The 23,994-nt window shown below is 45.0% G+C and overlaps 2 protein-coding genes across 4 annotated transcripts in view; one reads left to right on the top strand and one right to left on the bottom strand.

Annotated features, from left to right (window-relative positions):
* CEPT1 (choline/ethanolamine phosphotransferase 1) overlaps positions 1-12,906 on the bottom strand; it is a 31,969-nt gene extending 19,063 nt beyond the window's left edge. The window contains exons 1-4 of one of the 3 annotated variants that reach the window (XM_082069404.1): positions 12,660-12,906; positions 9,878-10,279; positions 6,066-6,213; positions 4,984-5,125 (exon numbers count right to left, since the gene is read on the bottom strand). In XM_082069404.1, coding sequence (XP_081925530.1) covers positions 4,984-5,125; positions 6,066-6,213; positions 9,878-10,273 — 686 coding nt within the window. In that variant the 5' untranslated portion in view covers positions 10,274-10,279; positions 12,660-12,906. Of the gene's footprint in view, positions 1-4,983; positions 5,126-6,065; positions 6,214-9,877; positions 10,280-11,985; positions 12,112-12,659 lie in introns of those variants that run through there. The other 2 variants (XM_082069405.1, XM_082069403.1) reach the window with 2 other exon arrangements.
* On the top strand, positions 12,078-23,752 carry DRAM2 (DNA damage regulated autophagy modulator 2). Its single transcript, XM_082069406.1, has 9 exons — positions 12,078-12,142; positions 15,220-15,320; positions 16,621-16,778; positions 17,434-17,501; positions 18,055-18,194; positions 18,747-18,924; positions 21,565-21,647; positions 22,412-22,504; positions 23,408-23,752. The coding sequence occupies exons 3-9, from the start codon at positions 16,648-16,650 to the stop codon at positions 23,513-23,515; spliced, it is 801 nt and encodes a 266-aa protein (XP_081925532.1). The 5' UTR covers positions 12,078-12,142; positions 15,220-15,320; positions 16,621-16,647; the 3' UTR covers positions 23,516-23,752.
* Positions 23,753-23,994: the final 242 nt, after the last annotated feature.

Raw genomic sequence — 23,994 nt, 5'->3', positions numbered from 1 at the left:
GGATTACTCAGGCCGGGCAACAAACTATGAATCCAAGCAGGAGACAAAGGATTGTTTTCTTAAGGGAACTGCTGCAGCAAGAAAGGAACGTTCATCATCACAACACGAGAGGAGGGGAAAAAAGGGTAAAAGTCACATGCTAGAAATCTAAATGCTTAAAGGTTATAATGGATTTTAGTCTTAACTCATTCCAACCCAGTGTTTTCACTCTGATTAAATATAAACAGCATGAATAAAGCAAACTGTACAGGAGAAAGAAACAAGCACATGAATTCAAACTGTTTGCAGCTACAGGAAATTCATGTTGAGGTAAAAGCAATATTAAAAATTAGAAGCTTTTCTCCTTTGCTTGTGTTAATACACTGAAGACAATATGTAATTTTTTGCCTTCTGCTGCTCTCTAATGTATATTAGAAGTTGTACATGTCAGATAACAAGGAATACTAACGTAATAGCATGTGGCTATTATGTTGAAGCTCAGTTTCACAGAGCAGCAAGAACACTTTTCAATGGTAAAGGCAGAAAAATCAGCAGCATCTCTGCACGTGAGCACTTGGTTCTTGGTTTTAAACACCCTCAATAGACTTGAGAGGGACAGGAGGAGGATCATGATGTGGAAAAAAACCCCTCATCACTGACAGCCCTCAGCAATTTCAGCTGTACATAGTAATGCTGTAGCAAGGCACTTATACGTATTTATATGACGCACACCAAGCTACAGAAATGCTGACAGAAGGCAATGAGTACTGAAGTCCGCAGGAGGAGGCAGCTTGAAAGGAGCAAACTTAACATCTACGACAATCCCTCAACACACGCGCCTTGCAAGTGCTGAGAAACTAATTCCCCCCTGACATCAAGAGAGATTCTACTGAGCTTCAAACTCTCCTCTGCAAACACCTGAGGTGTTAAAGTTCTTTAAGAAGTATTGGGGAAAAAACTCATGAAATGGAAATTTCTAAGCTGTGTCATCACAGAGATTACTGCCTTACCTCCTACCACAGTCCTGAGATCCTGAAGCTGTTCCCAAGAGCAAGAATTCCACATGCTAAACTTTGACTTGGAAGGCTTCCACCTCTAGATTTTGATATTGGGTGTAAATTGTCGACCTAAGATAGCACACTAACTCCTTTTCTGCTAACTGCTCAAGAGGAAGGCTTCATTTAGCTGCTTTCTGAAATACAGCGTCATTTACTAACCTCTCCTTTATACCTCGAGGGTAGAACTGGCAAGAGGGCTCAGGTGATTAACCAAATTAACCTTCTTCTCTTCCTAAGCCAGTGTCAAGTGGGCTCTTGCACATGTACAACTGCTACAGTGTCACTGAACAAGAATGTTCCCCCAAATTCTCCAGCATTCCTCAATAATGGGTGTTTTGTTAGACAGCCTGAATTCTTTTGCTTTCTCTAGGGACTGTTATTCAAACAGTGAAGTAACATTTTTAACTTCTCAGTTCTATGAAAGCTTGTAAAAACTGATCCCTCCTCACAGTGTTTTTACTGCCATGACTTTATGAATGATCCTTAGAAGCTAATTTCCATCTCCTTGTGTGTATATATATTTACACAAATGCATATATTCAGCCTGGAGAAGGCACCAGGGAGACCTTATTGTGGCCTTTCTGTACTAAAAAGGGCCGATAAAAAAGATGGGGACAGACTTTTGAGCAGGGGCTGTTGTGACAGGACAAGGGATGATGTTTTTAAACTAAAGGAGGGAGATTCAGGCCAGACATGAGGAAGAAATTGTTTGTGCTGAGGGTAGTGAGAGCCTGGCCCAGGTTGGCCAGAGAGGTGGTGGATGAACCATCCCTGGAGCCATCCCAGGCCAGGCTGGACGGGGCTCTGAGCAACCTGAGCTGGTGAAGATGTCCCTGCTCATGGCAGGGGGGCACTGGGGGAGCTGGGTAGGTCCCTTCCCACTCAAAATATTTTATCGTTCTATATATACACACCCTGCTATAATATCTACTATTGCAAACTTCCTGAACTTCAATTAGGAAAGGCTGGAATAAACCAGATAATGCAATAACTCACAGGAGAAATGCTGGAGACCATGGTGCAGTACTCCCATGTCTCTGGGTAGACCCCTGATACATGCCCACTGGATTTTTAAAATATGATTTAACACTTTTCCCCCCAGTCTGGCATGGCCAAGCACACAAGGTCGTTACCTGTGCAGTGCTGTGTCGTATCTCTTAAAGAAGACACTCAAATTGCAGTGCAGAACCCAGCTCAGCCCTGACAGACACCAACAGCTTCACTTCCAACGACCCTGGACTTGAGATGGTCTGTGCACTGAGCTTGTGAGGCTGAATACAGCACCAAACCTGCAGAAACACAGCTGTCTCCCAAAATCCTTCCTGAAGGCAAAACCCTGAGCAGGTGCAGGATTGAATCCAAGTGGAATAAGTCTGGATTTGGAAGAGTCGAAGTGAGTAATTCCAATTGGCCTCCAGCTAAAGGCAGGCAGATTCCCTTCAGGGTTTGTGCACCACATTCCCCAATGCTCTGGTTTCTGCACCGTGTTCCTAAAATAACAGATCTGCTTCCGCACAGACATGTGGATGCCCATTGGCGCTGGCCAGGTTGATTTTTGTGATATGCAGAAGAAAACTCACTTTTTCCAAACCTGAGATGCCCCAGTTAGGGCACGGCTGCACCCAGACAAGACTAAGCCTGAAACAAAGCTCATTCTATACTGCAGCCCAGCAAGTCCACAATCCAGATAAACCAGTTACTGGGCTGTAAAATGGGAGAACAAAGTAATTATTTGGACTGCTTCAATATCAAATTTTTCCTGCAATTCAGAACCACCTTTTAGTTTCTTCTGTATATTCCTGCACTTTCATGAGCCCATTCTCAGATCGGGTGTTTGTTTTTAAACAAAACTTGTGCCTGCAGCTCTATTCACGCTGTTCCCTGCTGTCTCTGCACTGTTGATGTTACTATAGTGACTTTTACTGTAACCAGCCCAACTTGCTTTGAGACACTTCCTGCTTCCTCCCCGGGAATTTTTAAGCAATACTGACCTCTAGCTATTTTTTTGAGCTCTTTTCAATAATCAACTTGAGTTGGTTAAAGTCCGCATCAGCTGCCAAGTTCTAATTAAAATGATCAGTTAAAGATGCAGACAGATCACAGGACTTTACCACCTCAACTGATTATTCCTGGAGCAGCGCAGGGCAGCTCCCCACAGCTGTCAGTGGGCAGAAAGAGAACCAGCGCAGTTGATTGATTCAGTAATTGGGCACAATTAAACTCCTAGTTTTCCTACTCCACCTGCAACATTCCGCAGGAATTTAGCAGAAGCGATGCTGTTTCCTTCTCCCTCGGGGCGAACACTCCTGCTCTGCAGCCAGACTGACACAAAGTGCCTTCTGCACAGGTCAGTGAATTGTCATGGCTGGTACAGCGACAGCGGAGATGAATCAGACATTCTGCTCCACAACCACACACTTAATTTGATTTAGCAATTTATATATATTTTTTAAGACAATGGACTTTTTCAGCAAGCCAATTTGATTAAACATTTAAGTTTGAGCTGTGAGTAAGGCTTAAAATATTAATCTTTCTCTTTAGCAGTCGGCTGCTCTTCTCTGAGCCCTTTCCAGTTTGCTTATTGAGTTGATCTCTGTAATGAAATACAAGTTCTTGGACATAATCTCATCACAGAAATACAATAAGTGATAACCAACTGCGTGCTCTTTGCTGCTTCCTTGGAATGGAAGGCTGTCACGTTTCCTAAGACATCACTACCATTCACAGTGTATTTTCGACAGAGTTCCTATGTGGGACACACAGACAGGAAAAAGCTCCTGTGCACTAAGACCTTTTTGGCTCCTTCCAACAACTGTCTCCAGTTCCACTTATTCCACAGTAAGAATAGCTAAGCCTGTGCACTCCAGGGAATCTGAAAGGATAGATAAAATAGAGACTTTTTTTTCAGTTTTATGATTGGTGAGATGAAAGCTGCAGAAAACTAGTAGCAAACAGTGAGAATCAATTATCTGGATAAATAATCTCAGTTTTTGCCATAGAAATGAACGTCAGCTTCTGGCAGTCTATTAACCTTATGACACGAGGCGAATGAAGAAACAAATGTGTTTACTACGCAGTGCTGTCCGTTATCTAAAATAATGATACACATGTATCTGCGTGCTTATTGCCTCCTCTAAATTAGCTTCATATTGATGGATCATCAAATTTTCATAACAGAAGGCCATGCAGAACAACAGTATCAGCTACAAAATGCTGTCCACAAAATACAAAGACTCCTCACAAGAACAAAAAGCAAAAGTTACAGTTAATACCAGGAGTAATTACACATTTGTCTGCAGCACAAAGGCAAATTGAATGGTTTTGATACTTGCATCTACAAAGTCAAGCACATGCCAAGGTTGATTTTTTCGTGTTCCTTGGGGTTATCAGGGCCCTGTAACATTCAGCAAATGGCAATTTAGTCGCTGATTGTCTTAGCATCGCAATTTTGGTCCCATTATTGACAAAACCACAGTCTATACTAACTAAAAGGGAATCAGAACTTTAAGCTGTAGGCACAACATCAATTAAAACACTGTATTTTAAGAGTTATGGTTAATAGTGAAGATACATCATCCCAAGTCAAGCAATATCAAGACATAGTTAACTGAATACTATAGCCAGACTGCCACCAACTGACAAAAACATAACATTGGGGGGATGAAACACCAGGTACTTTAAACCTAAATAAATAAGGGAAGTCACAACAGAAGCTCCAAATGAACCAATATGACAAAAGCACATTACATCACTTCTAAAACAAGCTAAGTAACATTCAGTATTAATTGCGGATCCAACACGGAATAGCCATCACAAGCTTTTAATGTGCATATATGACAATAAACAACTTATTACTGCTCTAAGGATCTGAACTACAATCAGATAAAGTGCAGCTAGACAGGAAAGCAGCCTAACTTTCAGTTTTATTTTCAGCCAAGGTACTTACATGCCAAAGCGCAATGTTCCAGAGACGTACGTCTGCCAGTGTGCGCAGTAAAACATGAACGTTCCAGCAAAACAACAAAAGAACATCCAGTCAGGGTTCGTTCCCAGCTGCACAGCAACACAAGTTCCCAAAACCACAAAGACTGCAGGAGAAAATCAGGCACATAGTAAAAAGATCAAGTGTATATGTGCGTAAAGATCCTTACCAGAAACAAATCTATAAACGACACCAAAGAGACAGTGCGAATGTACCCTGATGTGGTTTATTTCTAAGAGATTAACACTTCCATTTAAAAATACAGACTGTAAAATTATATATTTAAATTCGTATCAGCTATCAGAAGTCCTCAATATTGAGGGTTTCTTAGTCTCCTACATTTTTATTGAGCTTAATGAGATTAGGCATCAAGGGACCTAAGTGATTTATACAATTGGAACCTGCAGCCACAGTTTGGGGGTTTTCTCCTATATCCAAGAATTGCTGGACATATTTTTTCCCATTATCTGAATTTTTATTACGCCATTAAGAAAATCCAAGGTCTGTCACTGAAGATTCATAATGTATCTATGCTTTCCTTAAGACCTTTAGAATTTAAGTAACCAAAACCATCTGATCATTCCTTTGCAACGGGGTTAAGTTTTAGGCTGGCTCAATGAATTCTACATACCTAGGAACTCATCTTGCTCATTCTAATCTTAAACTCAAGACTTCTACTGTCCCATTCTTTAGGCTTCATACCTGCCTTGTGATCGCTTTATATAGATTCAATCTAAAATAATAGAGAAGAGAATTGACAGCTTCTTACGTGATTTGTTTTTAGAAACAAGACTCTGATAAAGCATACACAGAAGAATGCTGACTCTGATTAAATTAGTCACATGCTTAATTTTCTTTTTCAGTGTGATACATAAGAAGACATCCCGTTGATCAAGAGCACTATCTACAGAAAGGCTGACTGAAAAGCTACACATTCAACAATTTCAGTTGCCTTCTTCTTTAGTAAAGAAGAATTTTTCTGTATTCCAGATCCAATCCCCAAAACCACCATTTAATCTTCATACTCCAATTAAAAATGACAATACCTGTGGAAAGCGAATCGCAGCCATGATCAAAAAGTTCTCCCAATGGAGTACTGCTATTCGTCCTTCTTGCTTGTTTCCCATCTATAGCATCCAGGGACTGGTAGATGAAAAGGCCACATGCACAAGCAATGTACGCCCAGGGAGGTGCCTAAGAAAGAAAAGTCAATGACAGTAAAAAAGCCTGAAGTTGAACTATCTCACACTCTCGTACAGCATGCACAACGAAGTTCATCTTGGTTTTCTTTCCAGCAGTATTATGTGTAAGTTGTGCGCGTGATTTAGAAACTCAAAAACCTTCTTAGCCCCTAAAACATGCAACGGTGTCACAAACACTAAGCTCATCTTCACGAGGCCTCAGCGAGGTGTCACAAACTCCAACTCGGCCAAGTACAAGCTATCACAAGCCTGCAGCGGCATTTGAGAACTACAGCACTGCAAAGTGTTCAAACTTTGAGATCTCAGGTTTAACTTCTACATTTTCTAAGATGTGTAGAGCTCTGCAGTACAGCACCCCAACAACCACCATTTTTTCTATTATCAGGTATCAGCAGCTTTGCCAAATCTGTGTTAATTACCCTTAATATTCACATCCTGGATAGCAATTTTTATTTCCACAGAAATAAAAATTATACCAAATTCTCTGATGACACCAAGCTGGGAGGAGTGGCTGACACACCAGAGGCTGTGCTGCCATCCGGAGACCTGGACAGGCTGGAGAGTTGGGCAGGGAAAAATTTAATGAAATAGAACAAGGGCAAGTGCAGAGTCTTGAATCTGGGCAGGAACAACCCCAGGTTCCAGTATAGGTTGGGGAATGACCTATTAGAGAGCAGTGTAGGGGAAAGGGACCTGGGGACAGCAGGATGAGCATGAGCCAGCACTGGGCCCTTATGGCCAGGAAGCCAATGGTACCTGGGGTGGGTTAGAAGGGGGTGGTCAGTAGGTCAGAGAGGTTCTCCTGCCCCTCTGCTCTGCCCTGGGGAGACCACACCTGGAATCTTGTGTCCAGTTGTGGCCCCTCAGTTCCAGCAGGACAGGGAACTGCTGCAGAGAGTCCAGCGCAGCCACCAAGATGCTGAAGGGAGTGGAGCATCTCCCGTGTGAGGAAAGGCTGAAGGAGCTGGGGCTCTGGAGCCTGGAGGAGACTGAGGGGTGACCTCATTCATGTTTACAGATATATAAAGGGTGAGTGTCAGGAGGATGGAGCCAGGCTCTTCACAGTGACAACCAGTGATAGGACAAGGGGTAATGGGACACACAGGAGGTTCCACTTAAATTTGAGAAGAAACTTCTTCTCAGTAAGGGTGACAGAACACTGGCCCAGGCTGCCCAGGGAGGTTGTGGAGTCTCCTTCTCTGCAGACATTCCAACCCGCCTGGACACCTTCCTGTGTAACCTCATCTGGGTGTTCCTGCTCCATGGGGGGATTGCACTGGATGAGCTTTCCAGGTTCCTTCCAATCCCTGACATTCTGGGATTCTGTGATAAGAGAGGTAAGGGAGAAATGTGTTCCCCAGAAGCAGAGAATTGCATTTAGACAAGGTTTAGATGCTACAGAATTCCACCCCATGATGATATTTCTATTTCTTACGGATGGATTTTACACGCAAGGTTTAAGTTACCTTTTAGCATCATGCAATCTTCCCTCTATAAACTTTCAAAAATAAAAAGGTTGCTGACTCTTTCTATATATGCTTTTTTCATGACGAGCATAGGTATACCCACTTAGATATTATTTGCATCTGCATAAGATTTCACAGTTCCCTCTCTTATTTATTAAAAATATCCAGGTTCCACTCCATTGCTCAGCACTTTGCTGGCTGGACTCTCAACTAAGCAGTCACTAGAAATACTGGTGTCTCATTTTCTTTTTGGCCACCGGTGAGGCTGTGACAGTGACAGTCCCTCAGCTGCACCGTTCATTAACAGGAAGAGACAAGTCACTTTTGAAAAAAAAAAAATAAATAAATAAATAAAAGCAGAACTAAGACAGAGCTACACGGAAAAGACAATTTACTTCTGAAAGCAATAGTGCTTCCCCATTTTCTTTCCCAGACAGTTTTTGACACTTAAAAGCACAAGCTCCCAGCTCAAGCAGCGCGCCGCAGCCTCCCCGCCGTGCTGGCACATGGGCTGCAGTGCCATATGGCAAATCAGATCAGGTCGAAAGCTGCCTCAGCAGAAAGTTATTTTACAGCTGAAGTGAGAAAAGCTCATTCACTTAGCACAAAGCAACCCTAAAACTGTTAAACACAGAACGGCAGTTTAATACGGCAGCCAACAGCGAACGCTGTGACTTCCTGATGCTCTGAGCGTAGCTTAGGGTTTACTTCACAAGTTGAATTATCAACCAAAATACAACTGGACTCTAAATTATAAATTATGTTCTGGTTCAGTGTAGCTGCTAAGTTGATGACATAGAGACAGGCTGAAGTCTCTCCAGAGACTTGGCCCCCACGTAATTCTGTGATCAGAATTAATGGCAAGTTAAACAAAAGTCACACAACAATTCCACAGGGAAAAAGGAAGGAGCTGCTCTGAGTACTCTCTGCTTAAACTTCATCTTCACTTTTTATCTTACACCTGCTGAATTCCACAAGTTACTGTGAAACTATTTCAACAGATCTCTAGAAGAGGCAAACATCCCTTTACTACCTATGTGGAACTGGGATACAAAGCGTTGCATGTACCAACCTACATGGAGTGTTTTTAGAGCCTGGGTGGAAACAACCTGATGCCACTTGACTACAAAGCATTGTCCCAACCTGGGAGACTTGGCTACGAAGGAGTTCAGGTATTTTAAAAGCTGGAGACATTCTCCAGCTACTTGATATGTAATACAGCGTCTGTACTGAATAATTCCCTTTTTCAGTGCATACAGGTACAAGCAGCTTTTAAGACTCAACATCCAAGCGACAAAACCTTTCCCATGTACAAAACCAAGAGTCTTCAAGTGCCGTGTGAGGTAACCCTAGTGAGAGGGAAAAGTCTTGGAATGCTTTGTAAAGATTTTTATATCCTTGAAACACGAATTTCAGACATTTCTCCTGAGGACAGGTCAGGAGCTTTTAGTGCATTCAGAACAAAGAATAAAACTACTGGTTTTCATGCAGCCTTCTCATAGCACTGATGATTTGGGCAACACACAAGGGCAATTCTGTGTTCCCATAGCTCATCACACGCTGTACCCAAAGTCCCAATCTGACCAACTGCCACACAGGTTCCTTTATTTTAGTGAGCTGGGTTTAGTTACACCGGCCTGCCTTGATCTCCCAAGCTGCAACACTTTGGAGCTCAGTCCCTCGTCTGAGCTCGAGTTCCTCGCTGTGGTGCAACTCGAGCTGGGCTCACGGGACAGCCTCAGCTCGCTGCCAGTCGAGTCACCTTGCGCTTCTTGGCACGTGGTAACACTAGATCAGAAAGTGGAAGGTGACCAATCCAGTTGCAAGTAGAGAACGTAAACGGGCAAAAACTCCCTATACCATGCAAGGCAGCTGCAAATCCATCTCTTCATTGTCTGCCCACGCACTTAAGTCTTGTGGGGCTGCAGCTTTCACGCAGCAGGTCCTTCCACACTGGCCAAAGGAGATGCTGTTTCTCTCAGCAAGCAGCGTGCTGATCTCAAAATCCATCCGTGCTCTTTTTGCGTGCACACACAAATATTTATAGAGAATAGCTTAAATATATGAAAACTGCAGGCTGCTCAATGAGAAACAGTTCTCCACAAAGACAAGAACCCACCAGAAAATGGTGCCAGCTGCTACTAGATCAGAGTAACCACAAGCAGAGATTGTCAGAGGTCCATAACTTACCTGTTCTGTAGCTGTTGGGCAGTAATATACTAATAGCAGAGTTGTAAATATATTTATTAACAGTCCAATTATGGTGATCAGATTCGGGGCAATCCAGGCTGGAACTCTTCCAACTAACCATTCCCAGTAACCCTGCATGAGGGGTTCAAGCAGGGATCGGCCGGCGCTCTGGTATTTGTGTTCTTCTAACCGTTTCAGCTGGTGCTTTGACAAGGGAGGCGTTGGCAACTGGACCAGTTTGCTTAACACGCAGCCAGCGGCGGGACCGTGACCGCAGACCGCGGGGGATTCCAGGTGCGAGTCCCCACATCGCCGCTTGATGTTTCGATGCCCACTCATGGATTGGGTGGCTTCTGAATTTTTATTTGGCAGGTAGCAGCTGTTACGGAGAATCATAAGATCCTGCAACATAAAGGGTTGAGACATACTGAACGTGAAGAGCACAAAGGAGATTCTAAGACATCAAGAGTTTTATTTACCATCAGCAAACCAAGAAGATTTTATAAGAGATCTCCCTTAGAAAGGATATCCGGAGAAATACCAAGGGAAAGACAGGAAACAAGTGCTCTCAATGCAGTTATAAAATAGCAAGTTGCACTTGTTTACTTTCCTTGCCGCTTACTGAAGCAAATCTCCTGCAGCCAGCAGCCTAAATTTCAGCAGTAGCAGAACCGTACACCGCAGCACTGACTTATGTTACAGTCAGTCTCCTCCAATCTCACTCACAGCAGAGCCAGACGGAAGAGCCAGACACCACTTCAGCTTATCAACTGATGTCACTAAAGATTTCTCTGCATTTGCAGTGGTAGTTTAACTGATTGGAGGAAGCTTTGCGTCTTTAGTGAAGCTGAGCAACCACCTAAAGGCTGTTATAAGTGTGTTTGGTTTTTCATTTTCGATTTTTTTTAAATCGCAGTTCCTCATTTCAGTTTTGCTGCAGTTCTTCTCTAAATTTCACCTAGCTCTGGTGAAAGTTTATTGTCAATTCAACTTTTAAAATACGCAGGAAACATGCAGCAGCTAGAGAGGTTTAGCTGGTCAAAGACAACAGCACGAGGCGGCTGTGAAAAGAAAACTCAGGGGCAGGAACAGCATTTCCAGCATGAAGAAGGACCCTCACAACGTTCCACCTCCCTCAATGGCAGGTGACCAGAAACACATAACTCTCCACACAAACTAGAGGAAAAGCAGTAGAGAAAGGAGACTAAAAAGAAAAGTTTGCCATTTAACTATAAGAGTCAAAGAGAAAAGGGGGAAAAAAAAAACAAAAACAAACCCAAAACTATTTGTGAAGTCCAGCAGAACAAAGCTAGAGAGGGGACAATGACAGCTCTCTCTAAAGCCGTGAGCAACTAGTCAGGGAAGATAAGCTGGGTAAATCAAAGGTCGATAGTGACATAAGGACAAGTGATCTCATTTCCATGCTCCACAGCTTAATTAAGGCAATTTCCAACAGTGAAAAGCCAGCCTCGGAAAACACTGTCAGAGGGACGAGAGGAGAGACGAGCAAACAGGGCTTTGCTTGTGCAGGAACCCAGCAGGTTGGGAGCAGGCAGACCTGCACTCTTTCATTTATCAGGAAACCACACTTAGTCACCTAGGAAGTCCCTGTGGGTGTTGTCCCGAATGACCAGAAAAATAAGTTCCAACGCAGAAAACAATCACCTTTTCCCCTCTCCCGAAAGGTCGCTCACCCCGAGGGCAGAAAACCACCAAAAACTCGAAAACAACCAACCCCACGCTGGCCAGTTCGCACAGAACTTTCACCCAGGCCTGGCCGCTCGTTGGCAAAGACTCGAAGCGGGGAAGGGGCGGGGGGAGGGAGGACAAGGGCCACTCTCAGCCCAGACAACCGCCCCCCCACAACCGAAGGACGCAGCCCCGGGGCGGCCGAGACCCACCCACCGCCAGGCCGGGCGGGAACACCCCAGCCCCCGGCCCAGCCCGCAGCACAGGCCCACGCCCGACCTCAAAGACCTCCCCACTCACCCACACATCGCCCCTTTCCCTCGGGGACGCCGTCTCGCCTCGGAGGGAGGCGCAAAGCCCAGAAAACAACCCCCATCCCCTCACCTCCCGCCGGCCACCGACAGACACCCGGCATTTACCTCAGTCCCCCACACACCGGGCGACGTTTTTACGCCCCTTTTGCGACGGCCGGAAAGGAAGGTGGGCGGGAGCGGCGGCGCGCGCGGGGGGCGGGGCCTGGCGGAGAGGGGCGGGGCGGCGCGAGGCCGGCGCGGGGACAGCGCGGGAGCGGCTGAGGTAAATGTGGGGGGAGGGGAGAGGGAGACACCCCCCCCCATCCCCGAGAACCCCGGTTACCTCAGGTATCCCCCTTCCCTCCCCTAACAACCACTCCTGTCACCCCCTTTCGTGCCCCCCCCCCGTCAGCCCTAGTGACCCCATCGCTGTCCCTGCTGCCGCAGCGACCCCCCCATGGCTCCCAGTGACCCCATCGAGCCCCCGCGTCCTTCCACCTCTCTGCCCTCAGGCCTCCCCTTTCCTCTCCATCTCCTTTTTCCCGCTCCGTCTCCCCATCCTTTCCCCCTCCGTCTCCCCATCCTTTCCCCCTCCGTCTCCCCTTCCTTTCCCGCTCCGTCTCCCCTTCCTTTCCCCCTCCGTCTCCCCTTCCTTTCCCCCTCCGTCTCCCCTTCCTTTCCCGCTCCGTCTCCCCTTCCTTTCTGCCCATCCACTCCCCTAAACTTTCCCCAAATGCTGGTGCCTTTTCCCTCTCCCCGAACACCCCCCAGGCACCTCCAGCCCCTCTCCCTTGCGGTACCTTCAATTCCCCTGTTGGAGGGTGTGTATTTTTAGATGATTTCCGTGGTTAGACAGGTTGGCCTGACAGGTAGCGTGGACACCGAGCTCCTCGGGAGCCGCAGGACGTGCTGGGGACTGGCCAGGTTTCTAAACCAGGCGTCAGGACACCCTCGTGTCACGGGATTGTGTGTTTGGTTTGGTGCTGGGCCATCCTGCTGCTTCCCCGGCTGGGTAACAGGGGCTCAGCCGGGGCGTAGAGATCCTCAGCTCTCTCTGGAACCTCACCCCCATATCCAAAAGATTTCATAGCGACTTCTGGTGTCTGTCCCAAGAAAACGCTGAAAATGAGTCATCTGTCATTACCCTGCAGTGGGAGCAACGAAGGTGACACATTTCCTACTTTATTTGCTTCTCCTCCTTTGAGGATTAGCAACCTTTAACCGTGGTTATCAGTTTGACCCTGATAAGTTGCGCAAATGGACACGTTCTGTCGCTTTCTGACTCAGCCCTGCCCAACCTTCATGTTTGCTTAGGAGTGCGCACAAATTGCTTTGTCTTCCTTCAGCACAGCGTCTGTGGATTTGACTGGAGAAAGAAAGGGAGTATCCCTTAGCACAGCTTTATCTTGCTGAGAAAGCAGGGACGGGGCAGGTTGACAATCAGGATATCAGCGTTAGTTTAGAAATTTCCCTTTTCCACTTGTACTTTCGACTGCCTTCTCAGCGTTATCACTCTAGTTAACATTAACTTGCTGCCGTTAATGGCCTTGGCCACCTTTCGTTTTCATGTGTAGTTTCTATTCTGCACACTCAAGCATGTGTGGAACGCTGCTGCGCACTTCCTGCATTTAAATAAAAACCTCAGGGATGGTTAAAGTCTTTGTTTCTGAAACACTTCCTTGAGTTACTCTTGATAATGGCTATTGCAGGAAAGATCTGTGATACTTAATCTGGGGCTTAAAAACCCCCTTAGGACACAGAAGTGCCTGCAGATCAGGATAAATGTTAAAGAAAATTGCAGTTTTGTGGAAAAGAGACGTTAGCCTTTGCTGTTGTATAATCAGTTGGCAAAGAACCTTGTGAAAAAAACCAAGGAGGTTGAGTGTGTTTTCTTGCTCATTGTTGAAAACAATAGGACAGGATGAGGTGTTAATAATAAATTATTTCAGGACCTTCCAGCTGGCAAATTGCAAGGCAATTCCCTCCCGTGATTTGCGACGCTTCTTTATGCGTCTGAGCTTGCCCAGATGCTCTGTGGTCAGAGCTTTGTGAGCTGGCAGTGACACGGTGTCTCTGCAGCACCACAAAGTTTGGAACGGCTTCGAGTAAACGGCACTTTAAATGTACAGAATGGAGCCCATATTTGGTACATACAGTTTGCGTGAAAACATACTTGATTTCTCTTGAAAATTAAATTTGGAAGGAAGATGAAGGGAGATGCGAAGAATTCGGGGAAGATCTTGACAAGAAACAAGAAAGAGAATTTAGTGGGGAAAAAAATTACAAAACAAAACGTGTAGGAGTTTGTCGGGGGTTTATGTCTGAAAATAGGAGGAGCAGAGAGGCAGTTTTCTGGCAGAGCCCAAAGCAGCTCTCGTCCTTGCACCGTTGGGATGCACCAGCCTGCAGATAGTTACAGTCAGAAGTTTTGTCTCTCCAGAGCTCTCAGGTTCAGATGAGGCTGCCACACCGCTCCACACCTCCCTCAGCAGCCTGTTCCGATGCCCGACAGCCCTTTCCAGGAAGAAATTGTTCCCAAGATTCCACCTCAACCTCCCCTGGCGCAACTTGAGGCCGTTTCCTCTCGTCCTGGTGCTTGTTCCTTGGGAGCAGAGCCCGACCCCCCTGGCTCCAAGCTCCTTTCAGGCAGTTGCAGAGAGCGTGAAGAGCAATATCAAGGGGGAAACTGGGAATATCTGTTCTGCTTTACTAACCTCGCCTTAATCCAGGTAAATTAATCTGCGTAGGCAAGAAAATAATCCCAACAGGTGAACGCTGCCAACATCTGTGCAAGTTTAGGAATATCACCCGTGGACAGGAACACAGCACTGTGTCTCCTCTCTGGACTTCTCCAGTGTGTAGAAATGGCAGCTGCTCATGTGAAGAGAAGATTCAATTCAGGTTGCTTCAGCACCTTTTCTGCCACATATTTAATTTAGCATCAGCACCACCCTGGGATGCTCATCCACAATGAAACAGGAAGACTCCATGCTCTGTCCTCTTCCCTACATGAAAGCAGCGATAGTACGCACAGCTTTTAATTGCATTAAAACAGCTGCACTCTTTTTTTTTTCTCCTGAAAGCTTCTCATTTGAAGTTAAATCTTTGTGTAGGCAAGTCCTATATATCAAAAAGTCTTAACTACCTGTTTTTCTGCGTTTCTGTCATCCCACTATGCACGAGTTTCACTCTTTAAACCACTTGGAACATATATAAAACATTGTGTCAGGTCAATAGTCCTTCTAATCCAATGTCCAGTCAGCAGCAGTAACTAATAGAACATGCTAAGAAGGAAAATACTGTAGAGTAAGAGAATACAGGAATACCTCACATCTTGATTATTTTCCTTTATATCTCCAGGATTTAGAAAAACAAAAAATGAAGCGAATGTGGAACTTCACCAGAAAGATTACTTTTGATTCCCCTTGAGGTGACATTTCTTCTGATGCCCTTGTTCTCAGGTATGTGCCATATTGTTTGATTGTTTGTTTTCAGGCAGAAATCTATTAGCTCAGAAATAAAGTTAAGGTGCAATTAACATTTAAATGTTAAAGGAAACATAAAATCTAAACCTCAGACTGACTGCTTGAAGTTTTGATTTACAGGCCCAGGCTCATGACATCAATAACAGAGAACACAGTGTGAAATACACATTTCTCTTTCAGATTCCCAATTTACTCGTACAAAAGATGGGATTGTGAAGTTATATTCCTCACTAGTTTTTATTGCATTACATTAGAGGACAAATGGTATACTTAGCTTAAAAATGAAAGCAGAGTAAGAAAGCAAGCACCTTTAATTCTGTCACTCTGCTCTAACTCACTTCGTCTCTGTTAGACACCTTTTTCTGCTACCAAACTGTCTCTGTCTACTCTGCCAGAGGCTGTCCTGAGGATCCTGTACCGCTGAGGCCCCAGAGGAAGGCAGGACAATGGAGGAGTTTGCCTGGGTTGATGAGGACTGGGTTAGGGAGCAGTTAGGCAATCTGGGCATCCATAAATCCATGGGTCCGGATGCAATGCACATGCAGGTGCTGAGGGAGCTGGCTGAGGGCATTGCTGGACCACATTCCATCATCTTTGCCAAGTCTTGGGAAATGGGAGAGGTGCGTGAGCACTGGAGGAAAGCAAATGTCACTCCAGTCTTCAAAAAGGGCAAGAAGGAGGACCCGGGTAACTCTAGACCGGTCAGCCTCACCTCCATCCCTGGGAAACTGATGGAGCGACTTCTCCTTGGCACCGTCTCAAGCATATCAGGGATAAGAGGGTCATTAGGGGCAGTCAACATGGCTTCACCAAGGGGAAGTCATGCTTGACCAACTGCATTGCTTTTATGAGGACATAACAAGATGGATGGATGATGGCAGAGCGGTGGACGTGATCTGCCTTGACTTGAGTAAGGGAATAGAGTGTACTATCAGCAAGTTTGGTACAACTTGCTGATAGAGTGTACTATCAGCTGATGACACCAAGCTGGGAGGAGTGGCTGACACTGGAAGTTGTGCTGCCATCCAGAGACCTGGACAGGCTGGAGAGTTGGGCAGGGAAAAATTTAATGAAATATAACAAGGGAAAATGTAGATGTGAGATGTTATTTCTGCTTATTTATGATTGCTTCTGTGCCATGAAGTCAAATGTTCACTTTGGGTTTGCAGGACAGGACTGAGAGCAAGATCAAATTGCTGCACTTGACGCACCTTGCCTGAAAAATAGCAAAACCTTTGAGAAATCTCAGTAAACCTTTTAATTTGATTCCTTACAGCATCTGGAGTTAGAAGCCAGCACTGAAATGTGGTGGTTTCAGCAAGGCCTCTCCGTCTTGCCTGTGGCTTTGGTGGTTTGGTCAGCTGCATCATTTGTGTTTTCATACATCACCGCGATTGTCCTGCACCACGTCGACCCGCTGGTGCCCTACATCAGGTCAGTGACATTCACAGTGACATTCACAGTGACACCGTATTGTAGCGTCAAACTGGCCTCTCACTCCTGGGAATTCTTCCCCTACGCCAAACTTTAAGCAGCAGTTCTTACCTAACAGCTCCAGTTCTAGCTCTTTATAGTTATTTGTAACTCTATTTAAAGCTGGTTTTGTGCAAAAGTCTAACCTTTAAGTTGTGGCTCTTTGAATGTGTCCTTAAAATGATGAAGAACGAGAAAGCTGGGGGTGCATCTCCAACCCGCTGTTCAGAGTAAAGCGTTGTGCTGTCACCAGATTTGGTTGTACCAGTCAATTCATATCATCATCTATATTCCCCGCTCCGTCACATCAAAGCTGTACATATGACTTTAGTGTTGGTCTTTCAGTTTTCCAGATTATTCCTTTTTCCCGTTCTAATACTCTTTATTCGCCTTTTATGGAATCAAAGTCAAGCAATTCCTTGTTGTAAGGATAGCGTGTCTTTACCAGGCTTATTTCTACAGCAACTAGCACAGTATAGCTTGAGTAATGAAAAATTCGGTGAAAAATATCTGAAGGGTTTTTTCAAACCTGTTTCTTATGGTTCCTTTGTAATAAGTTGCGTTGTAAGTATTTCTAGTATAGATAGATACGTATCACTTCATTTATCTCTTCCAGTGATACAGGGACAATACCACCTGAAAGATGCATATTTGGGATCATGTTAAATATTTCGGCTTTCTTGGGTGAGTATAGAGAGCTGTCCTTGGCAAACTGTAGACAGTTCTGGAATGCACACAGTTTTAAACAATTTAATTTCCTTATTCAGGTCATTAGACAGCCCGTAATTCTCAGTCAAAAACTAAATTCTAAGCAATGAATCTTAATTCTCTCAAACAATTCAGAGGAAAGTGTGTGTGAGGGATGTTCTCCACGAAGCCGGCACGACAGTTGCAGATTCCAGAAGGCTAAAAATGTGTTTTAAAAATTCCAGCGAATAGTAAAAGAAATAGAAGTGCAAATTCAAGGTAGTCACAGGGTTCTGCAATTACGAAGAGGGGGAAGTATAATCTAGTAGATGTTTCAAGTGAAAGAGATCTGAAAAATCTATTAAGTTGACTTGTTTACCGTTATATTATTTCAGTTTTGACTTCTAGATTCTCAGCTTTCCTGTTTCAGTCACAAGACAGTTTTTGTGTTTTAAATAGTTGCCTCTGTCACTCAGCATATTTTTAATTAAAAAAGGACAATCTACTCCTCAGCTGAAAATCTTACTGCATTTGGGTTCTTCGTTAACAGGCCTGGCTACCATGTATGTCCGTTATAAACAAGTTTATGCTTTGAATCCAGACAAATCCAAGATCATCAGGCTTAACAAGATTGGCCTTACACTGGGATTGATGAGCTGTTTTGGACTTTGCATTATTGCAAATTTCCAGGTTTGTGCTTTGCTTGCAATGTTCTGAAGCTGTCCAGGGTTTGTTTGTTTACTGAGATATCTGATAAAACGGGGGTTTTACTGAGAGCAAAACTTTTAGGGGCAAATGTTTTGTCAAATTCCCTACAAAAAAACACAAAAACATCAGTTTTGGTTTAGAATTTCTTGCTCATTCCCTATTTGCTCTATCCACTGGGACTTGTGAGCAGCCAGTCATGAAATTCCAAAACATTAAGAAACCCGTAAGTTTTGCAGAAAGCAAACTCTTCTTGGATCCCCTTAGCGGAGATCTGAAAGCACCAGCTCCAGATTAAAAGACCACAGCTATGTTTTGGTTTAACAAAAATCTGATATCTCACATATCACCCCATCTGCAGGGCCACATTCTACAGCGTTGGCTGTTACACGCAAGACAGTTGTGCGTTTGCCAGCCTCGTCATATTAATTACCGACTGGATTTGGGGGATTTGTGTCAGTGCCTTTAGCCACTAGAGGCTGCAGAAGCACCAGGGCCAGGGAAAAGCAAAAAGTAATGAGCAATTTCTTTCCCTAGAAATGTATTCTGTACTACGTCCACGTGCTTGGAGCCTGCCTGACGTTTGGAGTTGGGGCTGTTTATATGCTGGTTCAGACCATCCTGTCCTACCTGATGCAGCCAGAAGTCCACAGCAAAGACATCTTTTGGATCCGCCTGACCGTGTTGCTCTGGTGCTGTTCAAGCATTGTGAGCAGTATCCTTTTGCTGTGCATCAGCACCATAAAAACAGAACAGCCTTCACAAATGACAGTATTTGCATCTACGTTAATTTAACCTACCAAGGTGAAAGGCTGTGCCAGAGGCAGCCCGTGAGCTTTACACGTACAGCGCGTATTGTGCTATTTATTCATATTCTGTGTTGCAGCCTGGGAAGTTTAGGAAAAAAGGGAACCATCAGGTTACACCCACAAGTGCATTGTTGGCTAATTAAAAAAAAAAAGGTAAGAGGAATGGTTAGCACCTCTTCTCCTTTCCTCCTGCACACAGGAAGCTGAAAGTGGCAAAATAAGAGTTTATCACAAAGAACTCTGACTGTAGATTCTGAAGGATGGGGAGAAAGGGAAGAGTACGCAAGAGATGGTGTGTTTAATGAGGGGAAAGAAGCCAGGTGAGAAATAAAAGTGTCAGTACCCTGGTGACAGGAATGCTGCCACAAGTTTTATAGCTGGGTACAACTAAAATAGAAATACAGAATGTAGCATAAAACACTACTCACCAAGCCATGCGCAGCAGTGCTGCACTCTGCCGGCGGCTCCCAGAGCAGCTTTGAAGTGCTGGCATTTGTCACAGGGACAATTCTGGAGCATGTTGCCAAGGTTGAGTCAGAGGAGATGTTTGACCTCTGATCTGGAGTTCAGAAGACGAGGCATTTCTGACCAGCATTCCCTACAACCTTCCCTCAGCTCTGGAATCCATCGCCTCCCTTAGCTGTGAATTCTGAGTGCTGGAAGCAGCTGTGGGCTTTACAGGAATATGAGCAAACCCATCCCAAAAGAAAGTCCTTTTATTTAATGATCAGGAAACTGAATGGCAGCAGCTCCTCTGCTCGCCCCGATGGACCTAAACATTGTATTTTGAAAACTAAGACTTAGTTTCTGTCAAGCAGAACTACAGTGCTAAAGCTTTCAGATTTACATTGCAAAGACATGAGTGCAAAAATCGGTGCTTAAATGTTGTCCCTTCTACAGCTGAATCAAGGGCACTGATTTAATCCTCACCAATTTCACTTATTTCCAGGCTGGCAACCAAAACCGACACTAAACCAGATGCCCCATTTCCCACTGATGGAGTGTCTTGCTGAGCTCCTGCTACTGCAAGATTATACAATCTGTCCGAGTCAGACGAGAAGCAATAGTCAGGTTCTCTCTAATGAAGCGAGAAGGATTCCTCCCTGCTGAGAAGGCTTGAAATGAAGTGAAGAAATAATCTAAACTTAGAGAATTGCAGAAATTTTTGGTGCTAGCAAAGAAGCAGATATTCATCTTTGAGTGGTCAGGAGCCAAGTACAATTGAGGAAGACTAAAATGGAACAATATGAGCTTGCTGCACGTTAAGAGCCTTTTACAGTTGCCAAAAAAAGCCCACAAGCCCCAAATCTGTGGAGGTTTCTAAACCAGCGTGGTCTAACCAAAATTATGGGGAAGTAAAGACAGCTGTGGATATAACAATATATACATACATGTGTATAGAAGGCAAAGAAAAGGGGAATTGTCATTATTTTCTAAACTAGCAGTTCATAATGTAATAAGGGAAAGATGGCAACAGAAGTCACAGGTGAAATGGTTGTAACTGGTCCAGGAGGACAGAAGGAAACCTAAAAATGCTCATGATCCTCTGCTGGAGCAAAACAGCAGGATTGCCAACACGGAGCAAAGCAGTTAATTACTCACTCTGTAACAAGAGGAGGTTGTTTTTGTATCACGATGATTAAATTCTCTCCTTTGCAGTAGTAACTCTGTCAAGTAACTAACAGCTACTAAAGCTGCACATATTAATTAGCAGAGAATTTGTTATCTGGCATTCAGATCAGTAACCAAAGCTCCCTGGACCACTCATGTCAATTTTTTAATAAGCTTTGGAAGTCTGGGTTCTCAAAGACATGTTTGTGCCAGTAAGTTCAGCCTTGTGCATCGCCAAAATTAATCTTCCACATCAGGAGGCTCTTGATGTTTAATCTCATTAATGAAGTTAATATCTTAATCCTATGGAAATCACATCTTCTATAACTTAATGCTCCAAGTTTCATTTACAAAGGCAGTAGTACTGATGTAGCCTCTGTAAGATGTTGAAAAATGGACATTTCGACCGCCCTAGAAAGAACCCAGGTCTGTGATCGAATGGGGAATCATTGTCTTGGGGCAGTTACCAAGCCTTAGTGAACTGAGCTGCTACCCCTCTCTGCTGCAAATGCTGTGGTGTTCCAACCTGTAACCCACAGATCAGGAATTTAAGGGGACTGAGAAGTCGAAAAGCCTGGAAAACACCACTAAAAAAATTCCAAATGCTGTGTAAGTATTCACATTTGATCATAGCTTAAATGCTTTTGTAAGGATGCTGTGGCTGATCAAGGAGGTATAATAAGATGCCACATACAAAGATAATGAATTTAAATTAGAATTCACCTTTCAAGGGACTAGTTACGGTCAGATGAACACAACCAGTGAGTTGAAAGGAACGATGTGAAGCATCCATGTCACCACTACTGCTTGTAACGCTGAGGAGACCACACAGAGATCTCCCTACACCCTCATCCTGACACAGGCCAGAGCCGAGTCTGGAGTTTCTAAGTCGCTCATTCTTGGTCTTGAATCTTCCTTAACATATTTTTTCACAGTGTTTGTTTCCTCAGTTGTCTTATACAGCGGCCTGTACGGAACGAATCTAGTGCAGAAGTTGCACTGGGACCCACAGGAGGAAGTAAGCGATTGAGTGGAGAAAATAAACAGAGAACAACAACGTGCTGCATGATTTGCAGTGACAAATGCATCTGGGCACCTCCTGTGGTGGGGACAGGGGAGGCCAACAGAGCTTTACTCCTCGAGCCAACGTGCAGCTGCTTGCTGCAATACAGCTCTGAGCAAAACAGTTGCAGCTTGAAGTGTTATTTTAAATTAATCTCACTTGGGGGCAGTAATTGAACTGCTAAACTATCAGCCAGGCTGGTCTGTGCTGATCACTGTTACATGATAACTGTAAATAATGAATCTCATGTGCCAGCCAAGCAGAGTTCCTGACAGCGGCCAGGTGGGTGTCTGGTGGGTCAGGAGGAGATAAAGGCCAAAGGATACAAGTGAAAGAGCTGCCAGAGAAGTGATAAGTGCTGGGCGGTGAGGAGTCCCAGGTAGGATAGAGAACAGGCTCATGGGTCTTCACAACTCTACCCATCTCCTCTCCAGGCACTGCTGGAGTGTGGCACTTACTGGAGGAAACACCACACATGCTGGTTTTGAGGGTTTTTCCCACCCTTCCCTTTATTTAAAGCATAAGGAGCAGGTGTTCTCCTGGTCAGTCTCTGCTGCTGAGTTCTGCACATCATTCTTGGAGGCTCAGATATGCTCAGAAGTTTTGCTCTCCAAAGGGAACAGTTGTGGGTGCAGAATGTGGCACGTACAAGCTCTCTTTGTGCCATTGTAGGTTCAAGAGGAGCTTTTCATACTGATTTTTTCTTCTTTTTTCCCCAGGGCTACACAGCTCACATCATCAGTACCATCTCAGAGTGGTCGTTAGCATTCTCCTTCCTCAGCTTTTTCCTCACCTATATCCGTGACTTTCAGGTAAAGTGAAATAAACATTAAGCGCTCTTCTTCTTCAAGCTCTGAATAGCCTGATGTGAAGCAGGATGGGCTGTGTTAAATTGTCCATCACCAAGACTGGAAGAGCATGAACAGCACTGAGCAGCCCCCTCTTCCTCAGCAGAACCTGCCCCTGCTATGTTAGGACAGTTTGAAGATGACACCAATTGGGTGGGAGTGTTGATTTTGAATCCTGGGGTCAGTTTTGGGCCCCCCACACCAAGAAAGCCCATGAGGTGCTGGAGCAAGTTCAGAGAAGGGAACAGGGCTGGTGAGGGGCTGGAACACAAGTGTGATGGGAGCGGCTGAGGGACCTGGGGGGTTCAGCTGGAGAACAGGAGCTGAGGGGAGACCTTCTGATCTCTGAACTGCCTGAAAGGAGCTTGGAGCCAGCGGGAGTCGGGCTCTGCTCCCCAGGAACAAGCACCAGGAGCAGAGGAAACGGCCTCAAGTTGCACCAGGGGAGGTTGAGGCTGGATCTGGGGAACAATTTCTTCCCCAAAGGGCTGTGGGGCATTGGAACAGGCTGCCCAGGGCAGTGCTGGTGTCACCATCCCTGGAGGGGTTGAACAGACATGGAGATGAGGTTCTCAGGGCAATGGGTTAGTGCTGGGGTGGGTAGTGGTTGGACTCCATGATCTTGTGGGTCTTTTCCAGCCAAAATGATTCTATGATCTGACTAACCAGCTTCACTCACAGTATCTGTCCCAGTCATAGGGATTGCAAGGCAAACAATACAGTCAGTCCTGGAGAGCAGCTTGGGAGCCAGGCTGACAGTTCTGGAGTCAATCTGCATTTTAGCCTTTCATCTTCCTCCTGAACTTGCCCACACCAAGACAGCAGCAAGTTGGCTAAATTGAATTTTCTTTCCTTTTTCCTATATAGAAAATTTCCCTGCGTGCAGTTGTCAGCTTGCACGGACAAACCCTTTATAACACACCGCAGAGCTTCATGACTGATGAGCAGACACTGCTGGTAGCGGGGAGCATCTAATGAAGGTGAAGAGAACATGTTCTCGGCATAACTCAGGAATTTAATAGCAATAACAGTTGGTATTTCTAAGCATTTATTTTATATTAAAAAAATTATGAAGTGATTGTATTGTACCCGACATAAAGGGCTTTGCTATTAACACACAACAGCAACGCAGATGTTATTCAGTATTGTAAACAAGCCTGTAACATTTCTACACACACAAATGTCATGCAAAAATTAAATGAAGGTTATTAATGGGTTGTCCCCTCATCACTTCCACCACACCCAGTTTTGCCTCCCTCGGACCCCTGTCCTGCTCTGGCCAGAGTGGCATGAAGTATAGTGTGGCCAGCAGGCCCAGGGCAGTGACCATCCCCTGCCTGAAAGGAGCTTGGAGCCGGGGGGGGTCGGGCTCTGCTCCCCAGGAACAAGCGCCAGGAGCAGAGGAAACGGCCTCAAGTTGCGCCAGGGGAGGTTGAGGTTGGATGTGGGGAACC

This window comes from Streptopelia decaocto (genome assembly GCF_964273445.1).
Source record: "Streptopelia decaocto genome assembly, chromosome: 19".
Classification (NCBI taxonomy): domain Eukaryota; kingdom Metazoa; phylum Chordata; class Aves; order Columbiformes; family Columbidae; genus Streptopelia; species Streptopelia decaocto.
This window is presented reverse-complemented; position numbering and strand designations above follow the sequence as displayed.

Excerpts from the sequence above, each read along its gene's own strand:
- DRAM2 (XM_082069406.1), top strand. The coding sequence starts at position 16,648 with ATGTGGTGGTTTCAGCAAGGCCTCTCCGTCTTGCCTGTGGCTTTGGTG. Across the intron at positions 17,502-18,054 it reads AAATATTTCGGCTTTCTTGG|GCCTGGCTACCATGTATGTC; the intron begins GTGAGTATAGAG and ends CTTCGTTAACAG. Across the intron at positions 18,195-18,746 it reads GCATTATTGCAAATTTCCAG|AAATGTATTCTGTACTACGT; the intron begins GTTTGTGCTTTG and ends TTCTTTCCCTAG.